The sequence below is a fragment of the Corvus moneduloides genome, chromosome 3, assembly GCF_009650955.1.
Source record: "Corvus moneduloides isolate bCorMon1 chromosome 3, bCorMon1.pri, whole genome shotgun sequence".
Classification (NCBI taxonomy): Eukaryota; Metazoa; Chordata; class Aves; order Passeriformes; family Corvidae; genus Corvus; species Corvus moneduloides.
Window position 1 is genome coordinate 100,582,511 of NC_045478.1, and position 12,489 is coordinate 100,594,999.

The 12,489-nt window shown below is 40.2% G+C and overlaps 1 protein-coding gene across 1 annotated transcript in view; it reads right to left on the reverse strand.

Annotated features, from left to right (window-relative positions):
- USH2A (usherin) overlaps positions 1-12,489 on the reverse strand; it is a 387,508-nt gene that overhangs the window by 229,152 nt on the left and 145,867 nt on the right. The window contains 4 exon segments of the mRNA XM_032102996.1: positions 6,172-6,357; positions 8,716-8,796; positions 8,916-9,119; positions 12,101-12,374. Coding sequence (XP_031958887.1) covers positions 6,172-6,357; positions 8,716-8,796; positions 8,916-9,119; positions 12,101-12,374 — 745 coding nt within the window.

The following is a 12,489-nucleotide window of genomic DNA, read 5'->3' on the forward strand; positions in this document are numbered from 1 at the left end:
GGAAAGCCAAGGGTGATCTACCAAAATGTATAAATACCTGACGGGAGGGAACAAAGCAGCAGCCAGACTAATCTAAGTAGTGCCCAGTGACAGGACAAATGGACACAAATTGAAATACACAACTCACAGTATCAGAGAATATCCTGAGTTGGAAGGGACCCACGAGGATCATGGGTCACGATGATCTTAGAGGTCTTTTCCAGCCTAAATGATTCTGTGATCACTGAGTCCAATTCCTGCCTCTGCACAGGACAACCCCAAGAATAACACCATGTGTCTGAGAGCCCAAATGCTTCTTGAACACTGGCAGGCTTGGTGTTGTGACCACTCTCCTGGGGAGAAAATTAAATTCCAAAAGAACACAAGAAATCACTTTTTATTGTGAGGGTGGCCAAACCTGGAACAGGCTTCTCATAGAGAGGTATCTCCATATGTGGAGATATTTAAAACTCGACTGGACATGATTCTGGGAAACCTGCTCCAGTCAACCTTGCTTGAGGTGGGGGAATGTGATGCCTTTTCCTGGTCTTAAAATCAAGAGTCAAACACAGTTAGAAGGGAGAAAGGGATTTTACCTTGGTATTTATTTTAAGGACCCTTAGGTGCACACGTCCAGGTCAAATGCACTGAAATGCACCCCGCAAAATGCACACCCCCAAAAGATCGGGTAAAACATTATAGGTTTTACTAATTAGCATATCTATCAAAGATTCCCCAGTGAGAGGTTCAAGTGAGCCCCCCTACCCAAGGAGCCTTCCCCTGGGTGGTTCTATCTTGATTTACAGAATGTGTTCTGGAGAGGACCTTGGGGTCTGGGGCACACTGATCCCTAGCTACGAAGCTTCTAAAATGTTTCGTCTCTCAGCTTGACAAACAAGTCCAAGAATGTAGGCAAAAAGCACTAAGAATACAGAAGCTGTAAAAAAGGTTTAACTGGGTATAAAAGAAAAGGCAAAAAATCTTCATGGCATCAAATGGGCTAGATAATCCTTCCAACCCAAAGGATCTTCTGATATTCTGGATTCCAAAGGAAAGTAGAAGCAAAAAGCTGATCACAAACCACACTGAAACAACTGAAGGCAAGATGGGCAAGTGTGGTACATTTTGAATCCCAAAAATTTATGCTTTAACTTTATACTCTCATCCTGGAATACAGATACTGAACACTGTGTTGAAATATATCACCTTATCCAATAAACTCCTGGTTCAACAGTCAGAACCTCATTTTAAGGATTTAAATCTGATGAATATTCCTTTCTTGGATGAAAATGAAAAAACAGTTTGACATTTTGGAAGATTACAAGGGTCAGATTTTGAAGGATTTTGGTTTCTGAGGAGTCAGAAATAGGCATTTGAGACTGTGGGATTATGGTCACTTAAAGACCTATTTTACTTTTAATATTTAGCTCGGCTTTTCTTCTTCTTGACAAGGGTACAAGAGGTTCTTTTGAATTTGACACACAAAGTACAGCCTTCTGAGAAACAGGTAGTGCTCTTAACATTTTGTTACTGCGCTCCAGTTACGACTCAGGACCCTACTGTAACTGTTCAAAAGAATTTACAGTATAAGTATAAACCAAAACACAACAGACGGGCCTAAAAAGCTGCAAGGAAAAAAGTAAGACAGAGTGTTGTCAGTGCCCTCAGATACATTTGCAAGCAGCAGATTAAGCAGTGCCTAGGCTTGACAGGGAATGAAAATTTGAAGGAGGGTGTGGAAAAATACCATAGTTTCTTCATCAGTGATCACACAGAGAGCTGTGGTGCCTTTCTGCTGTTCCATTAGCAAGCCTGGCTGTTTGGGTTACTGTAGCATTTTCTCATGGAATGCAATGAAAAAATTGCTAAAGAAATGTCCCTGAAATTAGGGAGAAAACAAGCCAAACTTTTCATTCTCAACAAACTTAAAAGAAAAGTAAGCAAAGACTTCTCTGTGGGGTTCTGTGTTTATGTTAACTTTTGATTAATCAGGAAATATGATTCATCAGGGAAAGATACACTTTCTTCTGGGAGTCTCATATTTGTGGCTAACTAGTTCTCACTGTCCACTGACTTGCCCACCTGTGCTGGCTTCACTGAAATCAATAGACTAAAGTAAAATGACTTTGGATTGGTGATTTAATTTACACTTGTCTCAGCTTTGACCTCACGACGAGGACATGAATTATATATTTCGTACAATTCCAAAATTGAAAAATACATAACTAAACTATTGGGCAGGAGTTATAAATAACAAGAGGAAGCACTTCTTATACACACAAAACTGAACTGGAACAATTACTCCCACAGCAGTTATAGAAACAGAAAGAATGAATGTATTAAAAAAACCCCTACAATTCTACCACAGACCATTAAGCACAATGGTCCAAATGCAGCTTTTAGCTGAAGAATTCCACAACCAACCAGCTGAATTTGTACTAACAGGAAGACTTATGCTATGCTTAGCATATTTCTTACATTTTCTTCCTGAGCATCTAGAGAATCACAGAATATTCTGAGTTGGAAGGGACCCACAAAAATCATCAGCTCCAGCTCTTAAGTGAATGTCCTGTCCAGGGATTGATCCCACAACATTGGTGTTATTAGCACCATGCTCCAACCAACTGAGCTCATCTCAGGGTCGTATCTGACACAGTCACATAGATCAATATTTGAATGCAGCCATTCTTAAGTTCTTTGGTTATATGAGTGGACAGTGTGCTGCTGTGGCAAACAAAGCCAACACAATGTTGGGTCGCATCAACAAGGACATCTCCAGCAGAGATGAAGACGTCATTATTCTCCTCTACTCAGTGCTTGAAAGGCTACACCTGGAACACCGTGTTCAGTTTTGGACCCTGCTGTGCAAAAAATACGTGGACAGGCTGGAGAGAGTCCAGGGAAGGGTGTCTTGGTTTGAAAGACAGATGTCTGCCAAGGAAGGTAGGAGCCTCCCTTGAAATGAAAAATGCAACCGCCTTCCCTCTGAATTATTATAATTTTGAAATTAAGGAGGCTTTCAGGCAAAGATATGAGGAATAGGAATAACAGTTCTTTACTATTATATATATAAATATGTATAACAAGGCAAACAAACAGCAATAACTATGGCAGTAACAGCAAACAATCACAAACCCAGTGCCAGCCTTCTCGGCTGTCGGGCCCTTTCCCCTCGGGTGCAGTTCCGCTCGCAGCCGGCAGGGGCGCTGGCGGCTCCCGGTGAGCAGGGCAGGTGCAATGGTTCCCCTGCGGCTGCAGGGGGCGCTCCGGAGCGAGCTCGGGGAGCACGCGGCACTGGTGGCCTGGGATCCTGGGAAGGGATGGGACAAAGGCTTCACAAACCCCTGTTTGTCCGGATGGACCCTCGGGAACAGCAGGCTGGAACGGCAGGGACAAGCACAAATCCCGGGTGGCAGACGAGATGTATCGAACTCCGGAGCTGCAGTGGGAACCCCAGAGGTCTCGGCAGGCAGGGCATGCAGGGCTACAGAGTAGCAAAGGCCTGAAGCAACAACAGGGGCAGGGCAGCCGCAGCCCGGCTCCCAGCGGGGCAGGGAAAGGGGGGCTTGGGATCCCGGGGTTTCTCCCTGAAGCACCCGAGCAGATGGTAAAAAGATCCCTCTTTTAGTAAAGTGGGGTGTTAGGGTCCCAGTGTAACAGCCGCTCCAATGAGCAGGCTCCATTCACGGTAGAAGGAAGGCAGCCAAAAGCAGAAGGCTGCAGCGCTGACGAATTCCCTCCACAACGATGGCAGCCTCTCTCCCTCCAAGAACACCAGCCAGCCAGGGGCTGCAGCCAACCCCCTTTATTTCCAGTTCAAATCTCGCCGCATGCCCCCCCACCTTACACGAGAAAACCCCAGGTGAAAGAGAGTAGCCAGTTGGACCCCTCCCCCTGTGGCCGTCTTTCATTTTCTCCCAAGCACCCAGCAATTCGTTGCTGTGGCAACATATATGGGGAAAAGTCCTCAAGAGAAAAAGAAAACAGAAGGAGAACTCCCAAAACCCCAACAAAGGGCCACAAAGACAATCAGAGGGTTGCGTAACCTGTCAAATAAGGAAAGACTGAGGAAACTGGGTTTGTTCAGCCTTGAGAAAAGAAGGATCAGTAGAAATCTTATCACCATGTTCCAGTATTTAAAGAGTGGCTACAAGGAAGTAAAAGTCTCCTTTTTTACCAGGTAGTCACATGGAAAAAACAAGGGGTTATGGGCACAAGTTACTCCTGGGGAGACTACAATTTGATACAAGACAGAAACTTTCATAATGAGAACAATCAGCCACTGGAATAATGTTCCGAAGAAGTGGTGGATTCCCCAGCTCTGGACACTTTAAGATTCAGATGGAAAGGGTGCTGGGCCATCTTATCTAGACTGTGCTTTTGCCAAGATTGGATCAGATGATCCTTGAGCTCCCTTTCAACATGGTATTTTATGATTCCATGATTTTATTTTGCATTATTTGACAGCTCTCTACAACTCCCTGACAGGAGGCTGTAGTGAGGCGGGGGATGGTCTCTTCTTCTGGGCCTACAGTGAGAGGACAAGAGGAAATGGCCTCAAACTGAGACAGGGGAGATTCAGATTAGATATTAGAAGCAAGTATCACTGTTTGGGTAGTTAGGCATTGGATTGGGCTGCCCAGGGAGGTGGTGGAATCACCATCCCTGGACGTGTCAAGAGATGTCTGGATCTGGTGCTAGGTGATGTGGTTTAGGGGTTACAGTGGTGGTGTTGGGTTGATGGTAGGACTTGATGATATTAAAAGTCTCTTTCAACCTCGATGATTCTATGATTCTATCTGCTATAATAGGCTAATGAACCAGGATCCATTGGCTGTCTACATTTAATGTAAAGGTCTGTTGCTTCTTCTGCCTCCTGTAAGGTGCAGGCAGATCACCTCTTACCTGTCCAGCCTGGTGCAGATGTTTTCATAACCCTGACACGTAATCATGGCACAACACCAACCAAGTTAAACAACGTATGGGTTCTGACCATCAGCTGTGAGTAAGCTACCTAATCCATATGTCTCTATTACAGTCTTTCATTTCTACCAATATAATCTGTATCGCGTTGTAGCAGAGATAAAGAACGTTGAAATCAACAAGGTCATTAATGAAATCACAGTAAGGCTAGAAAGCCCGTGCAGTTCTGGTAAGTTCACTACTCACAAATAGTCAAGATATTTCAAACTGGAGAAAATAAAATATGTGCAATTTTTCCCTTGAAAATGTATACATAGGTTATGGCAGAGAAACAACACAAACCATATATACTTATGTAAAAACTATTAGCTGGGCTTCAGGAAATAACACACTGCCTGAGGGTTAACACACTTTCGAAGACTGTTGTACTGCTCAAACCTGAGCCAAACCAAAGCACCAGCTTAGAGCATTGCGTCATTACCACTTTTTGAATTGTTATGAATCATAGAATTGATGGCAGAGATCATAAAAATGAATCTATTGGTCTGCACTATTTGCCCCATTTAGTCATCACATAACATAATCCAGATTCTTGGCTGTAATGTGCTTCCTTCCCAGGGAACTTTGTAGCAGCCAGAAATGACAGTTTGTCCATAGAGAGCAGAAAAGCACATCCACACTATCCTGGCAGGAAGGAATGTCCCAAAATGTTCTCTATAACATTCTCACCCTATAAACCCAAAGCCACAAATTTCTTCATTCCATAATAATCTACCTCCACATCCCAGTGGCATCAACCACAGCATCTGATTGACACAAATGTATGCTAGTTCCCACTGAAATTAGTTAGGTTTATATGATCAAAATTAGGCAACTATATCGAGTGCTTTCATACATCAGGTCAAACAGTATCACATGAGACCCACATTCAGAGTTAATTTAGGTGAACTGGGTGGAACAATAGGGAAAGAGTTAAAAAAAATCACATATACTAAGCAAAAACAAGCAAACAAAAAAAGCATTTCTCCCTCACATCATAAATAGTTTGGGAATTGCTTGTTAGTATTTGTGCTGTATCTTAATTTCTATTGTTCTTTGAAATCAGCACATCACTACGAGGATGCTGACACAAATAATTACCCTTCCAAATGTTATCTATGCTGTGTATACACAAAAACAGACAAGTAGTGTTTTATAGATCAACAAAAGGAGGGATAAGCATCCTGTGTTATTAGATATGCCTAAAAAATGGTACTTAACAACATTTACCTGTGAGCATACCAGCGTCGGCAAGCTCAGCACTGGTGATGGGTACAGTGGGACCATCCGCTTCATATGCTTTCAAAATGTACTTCTCAATTACACCTATGACCCCAGCTGGTTTGTCCCAGGTGACCTCAATGCTGTAACCATTTATACTGTGAACTCTTGAGGGAGTTGGCACATTTTGTGGAACTGTAGAAGGATAAAATAGAAAATAGAGAAAATGGCAGTTCTAAGGAGACTATTGCCCCTATTCTTCACTTTTAATGGCTGCAGTAAATCAGACTCAACCATTAGCATAAATACAATTTATTAGAGTTGTAACTTTTCAGCACTGATTTAATATGACTGCACATCTTGAGCTATTCAGTTTAAGCTATATTTCAAAACCATCAAAACTCCATCTACATAACATTCCTTCTTGTCTTGTTGCAATTTTCCAAAAACATTTCATGTATCAAACATATTTAAGCATCACTCACAAAGAGAGGAGGTGGATTGTATGTAGCTAACAAGCACAGGCATTGTAATAATACAACTGAATGAAGCAAGGCAGTACTGCAACAAAGAAGAGTTTGATATTTATCAGTTGGGTATCTAAGCCACAGAATGCCACAACTATGAAACATTTCCAAAAATCTGCATTCTCTTTTACAGAAGTCCTTCAAAAGTTTAAAGCTCTTCCATTTATTTTCTGATTTCCACAATGCTGTGCACCTTTCTTGGGGCAAAGCAGAGATTTTTAAGGCCTTTTTGCAAAATCCTTTGCCTCTGATCATTACAAAAAAAAAAAAAAAAGGAAAATTTAAATGTTTTAAAGAACTGGAAAACCAAGATCATATATGCATAGAGCTGCTAATAAAAAGAAGTCATCCCATTTCCTATAACCTTTAACTATTTCTTGGATATTACTATGCCAAGTAAAGGTCTGGTCAGTAACAGCTTCATCACAGATGACTGCACAAGGGATGCAGAGGAAAGACCCAAGGAACACTATGGCAGGATGATGGATGATGAGTTTGCTGTAGATGCATGTGGACTCCCTAGCCCTGCTGATGATCATTCGCTTCTCTCACCATCAAATAGCCTATTTTTTTGTAATTTTACTGTTTAGTTTCATTAAATATGAATGCAGCCTTGTTTTTTATAAGGGTACCAGCATGGAAACTATAAAAACACCTGGAAGTTGTGATTCTTCTGTAAAGAATGTCATACTCTGAGAAAGCTTCCATTACTACAGCAATATATTGATTTCATTAGTTATGAAGTGTATCACAGGGTGAGGTAAGCTACTGTACAGCAGATGGTCTTCTCATAAGGGACATAACAAACCCAACTCAAAAATAATTAAATAGCGCAATTATTGTCCAACCCCAGGGAACATGGACTGCTCAGTGCTGTGGTCAGCTTGCAAACATAAACACGTAGCAAACCTTAACAGTTGTCAGATGGTTGACATGAAAATATGCATATATTTTGCCCCTTCTGGGTGGTACACAAAGTACAGGTTGTATAAGAATGCATCTGCAAGTCCAATATTTATGCACGTATCACATGATTTTTTAAGGTGATACATTGGGCAGCTTAAATCAAAAGAATGCTCTGCACTGATGGAATGCAATTGGGCTTCAATATCAAGAAGAGGGAAAGTCAGTGAAATAAAATACACAGAACTGTAAATCTTCAAAAACTTACTGGTTTGATAAAGTTTGCAGAAGCACTGACCAGAAGAGGAAAAGTTTATAAAATTTTCTTCATAAGACATATGAAAAAATTGATTTTTAATGTATTACATTCCTACTCTGGAACCTTCTCCAGAAGCCACATGCTACTGTTGTAGAAAATATTGCCACATTTTCAGACAATCTGTGGACTACTTGTTAAAAGAATCCTCATTTAGCAGCACTGAGTAGCACACCCATATATGGGTCATTTAAAAAACAACTTTCACAAGACCTTCCTGTCCCTAGCAAATACATGGCCTGTTATTTTCCACAACTTGTGCCTGCTATCCCAGTATCACCTTTCTCTACACCTGATTTTGTAGCACTAAGTTATATGTAGGAAAAGATAGATTTACTTACTCTAGCCTACTCATGTAACGTGAGGTTAGACGTGCACCTATGAACACAGCTAGATGGCTGCTCTTACTCAGTTAATGCAGTTCAATCCTTTAACATCCTTAATTACATAATCTAATACATATTTGGAAAATACCTTGAGTTATGAGAAGAAAACACTTGCCCCAACACTTTACAGCTGTGACTAATTTGGTATCTGTTTGAAGCATTAAGCAGTTTTGCCCCCTCAGAAACACTATGCAAAGTTCACTAATCAAAACTGTTGTGGTTGGCTTATCTGCACAGAATCACAGAATGGGTCAGGTAGAAGAGACCAGCGTGGGTCATCTGGTCCAACCTCCCTCCTCAAGCAGGGTCATCCTAGAGCACAGGGCACAGGATTGTGTGCAGACAGTTCTTGAACACCTTCAACCTGACATTAAATAGCTTACGAAAAACAAGAATGAGTAAACCTTAAAATCATATTTACCTGATTCTCTTGTTCGAGCATGGGTCCACACACTAGATACTGATCCTCCTTCATTTAAGGCAACCACCCTATAGAGGTATTCTTCAAAGGACATCAAGAAGGATAGAGGAGGTAAAAGATTAAAAAAAAAAAAGTACTGAACACAGTAATAAAGAATGACATGAAAATGATGTATTTTATTTAAGGAACCAATGCGCTACCTGTAAATGGTTGTAGAGCACTCTCATAAACACTCTGCTCTTTTCCTCGGTACACAAGGATGGAGTCATTTCCCCTGCAGTTAACAGCACTGTCAGTTGATAGGCATCCGTCCAGATTGACTCTGACAGCACTGCTGGACACAGATGCCAAGTTAACGACAGCACCTCGTGTAAATTTAACATCCTTCATGCAACCACCGAAACCTAGCAAACAGTAAGGGATTAGTACCACATAAAGAGCTGCAGTCATTAAGAAACACTTCTGTTCCTTTCAATTCTGTATTTTCAACATTAAAGACTGTAATGTGAATATGTTGACTTCCAACATGACATTCTGTCTGCACTTTCAAGACACTAAGCTGGTAAATTCCTGCCTTACTGATCTACACTTTCACCGTTAGCAATTCCATCCCACAAGGAAATACCTTTCTGTTTTCTCTTTTGGCACTTCTCACTTTGAAATTATTAGCATAAAAGTGATTCTCTGGCTTTTAAAATCAGCCTTCTGCTCCTTGCTACTATTTTGTTAATATACATACTTCCTTAAACTGAAAAGAATTATCTAGATTAAAATTACAATTAACTTCAGGAGATCAGATGGCGGCATATCAGTTTTGTCTAACAGGGATATAACTCATATGTTGTTTATAAACATACTCCAGAAACATAACCCCAAACTACTTGTTTATGATAAAAAATCTAAGAAGCTTCATTTTATATTTATTTCTGTATATCCATATATTTCTGTGTATATGTGTGTGTGACATTCCTATCAAAATTACAAATATGTTAAATCAGTCACTTGCAGTTATAACACAACTACAAAATTCAGGATGCAGTTGTTAAAACTTTTATATTTACCAAAAATTAATAAATTGATATAAAATGGGTCTCAAATCTGAGTAGTGATTGGTGCTTAACACAAAGCCAAAGTAAACAGTAGCCAAACTGAAGACTTCAATTCATCTAAGAATTAATTTTTTAAATTAAAAATCCACCTCTCACAGATCAGTGCTGCTCTTTAGCTTCGTGAAAGCTAAAGTATTTACATCTTTTTTATATCTTACGTACTTCTATTGCCTTTATTACTGCAAGATGACAGATAAGAGTAGTATTTGTCCTTAGCCACCTAAACTGAGAATCTAATGTCCATACATAGTTCATGCAAAAAGGGGTATTGAAGGCGAACACACAGTTTTAATCGATCTCTTAAACACTTTCTCTCTCCACAACACAGGGAATTTGGCCAAACTGCTCCTTAAAATGAATACATCCTACTTTAAGTTCAGCTGGCTACTCCACACTGACCAGTTTAGTTTCTTAGTCTGTGGCAGAGGAAAGAATTAGTCCCAGTCTGCCCAGGCATTTTATCATAAGATGAAACGAAGTTGTTTGATTTGCAGTGAGACGCATACTATACAACCTATTTTAATACATTATTTTTAGTTTCTTTTTAGCTACATTTATCACTGTTTGAAGATTTCTCACTGCCATTAGCCAAGCAATCCTGTCTATTCTCAAGTAGCTGCAAAGTAAAGATAGTACAAATTTTCACAAACATTCCTGCCAGGTAGCTTCCTTTCGAACCTCCCAGGAGGGCATGGGATGGGTCACACAAAGGCCCACAGACTCAAGCTGAAATCTCTTAAATTAATGTTGTAACTCACATGCAGGTGAGGCAGGAGGAAAACAGTATTTATCACTTATTTTCTGTGATCAAAACACCAAGCCTTTATTAAAAAATTAACTATCAAGCAGCCATAGATTGAGAAAACCTTTTCAAAATATTTATTAAATGGGAAGATCTCTATATTCTACTATCTTACCACTACATCATTGTAGTCCCACATAAAAGTATGTTTTAAGCAATATTATCTAATCTTGCTCACCTAAACCTTAGAAGCACACAAGAATGTTTTTATCTTCAGACACTAAATATAAATTCACAGCCGCCATCTTATTTTGTGGCATGCTGAGGAGGTTTGGTGGGAAAGAAATGTTTATTGATGTGCCTTGATATGCACTTCAGACATCCACTTTAGATGCTATTTTGCCCTAGATTCTTTGTTCACAGATCTCTTTGCTGCAGGAGTTGTGAATGCATCCACTCACGAGGCTACACCGTCTGCTACGAGGCAACACTGACAGGGTATGACTGGCCAGCTCTTTTGGGCCATAAATATTATGCATGCAGAACCCAAAGCAAGACTATATTATATGTGATACCTAGAGATGGAAGAATGCTTAAAACAATATTCTTGAACTATTCTATGGCTGTGAAATCACAAGGCTCCAATACACCTCACTTGAACGTGCACATTCAGTGTGAGTTCATGCATTCAAAGCCACTTACTGGATTCCCCACTAATCACTCACTGACTGATATATATTTGTCCATAGTAGCTGAAAAATAGCCCATGACTGATGAACAGTTTCACAAGTAATGAAGAAACACACCCAAACAGAGCCAGTTTAGTAGACACTTTTTGACTATGTTTCCTACAGGAGATCCTTTTGTGGAAGCTGTTAGTATCAGGATGCAATTAATGCTTCTCTCTTCTCCCTACGAATTTGACCTGTTCCAGAACAGAAGGGTCACAGTGATGGCTAAATATATGATCATCTTCCTTCCTTCTGATAAGGAGGAAAACATCATGGCAATTCTAGCCAAAATCCAAATTTAGGGGTTTATACCCACTTAGTTTTTTAGATCAGAATCAGTACTGCCTAAAAAAGACTAATAAACTCTCAGCTGTTCTTCCATGTGGCAGCATCCAGATTCATTACAGTGATTTAAGCTATGTTTATTGTCTCCCACTGGTTTTGTATTCCAGATCTGCATGTGACACAAGTCGATCAAGTAAAACAGGTTTCTGTGAACTGGCATTCTCTGATGAAGATCTGAGATCATCTGGTTGGGCATCTCACTTCTTCATTTCCTACACTCCAGGTCCTCTCTTTATCAGTCAGATTGCCTCAGGTATCACTGGAAGAATTTTTATAGCATTACAAAAGGGTCAGGTCTAAGTAAAGCCAGATGGGTAGGGGTAACTGGTAGCATCACAATGGGCAGGAGGAAAAATTTATGTTACACATTCATGAATTTAGACTATCAGCAGCAGAATGTCCACCTGGTGCATGACATCAGTTTTTGAAAATGTATGCTCTTCTTGGTGTCATCTTACCTTGTTCTAACCCCAGTTCTCTATAGAAACTGTGAATCTCAGGTGGGATTCCTCCTACGTAGACAGGTGAGTTCACTTTCAGCTGCTGAACACGGGGTTTGAGCGCCTGCTCTCTCAGTTCATTCATAGTTGCTGAAATCACAGAGCCCTCCTTGTTCACAGTGACTTCATTCCACTTTCCATCACAGTAAGACAGTCCCAACCAGAGGTCCACTTGTGTAAAGACAATGCCCGTTCTTAAAAAGATGTTTAATATTCCACTTTTCAGCTCAATCTATACATTTTAAAACAGAAAAAAAATATTTTGAAAGAGACATCAAATACACAATAATGACTGAAAGTTATTTTTAAAAACATAATCAAGGGAGTTATAAATATGATCAACGAAA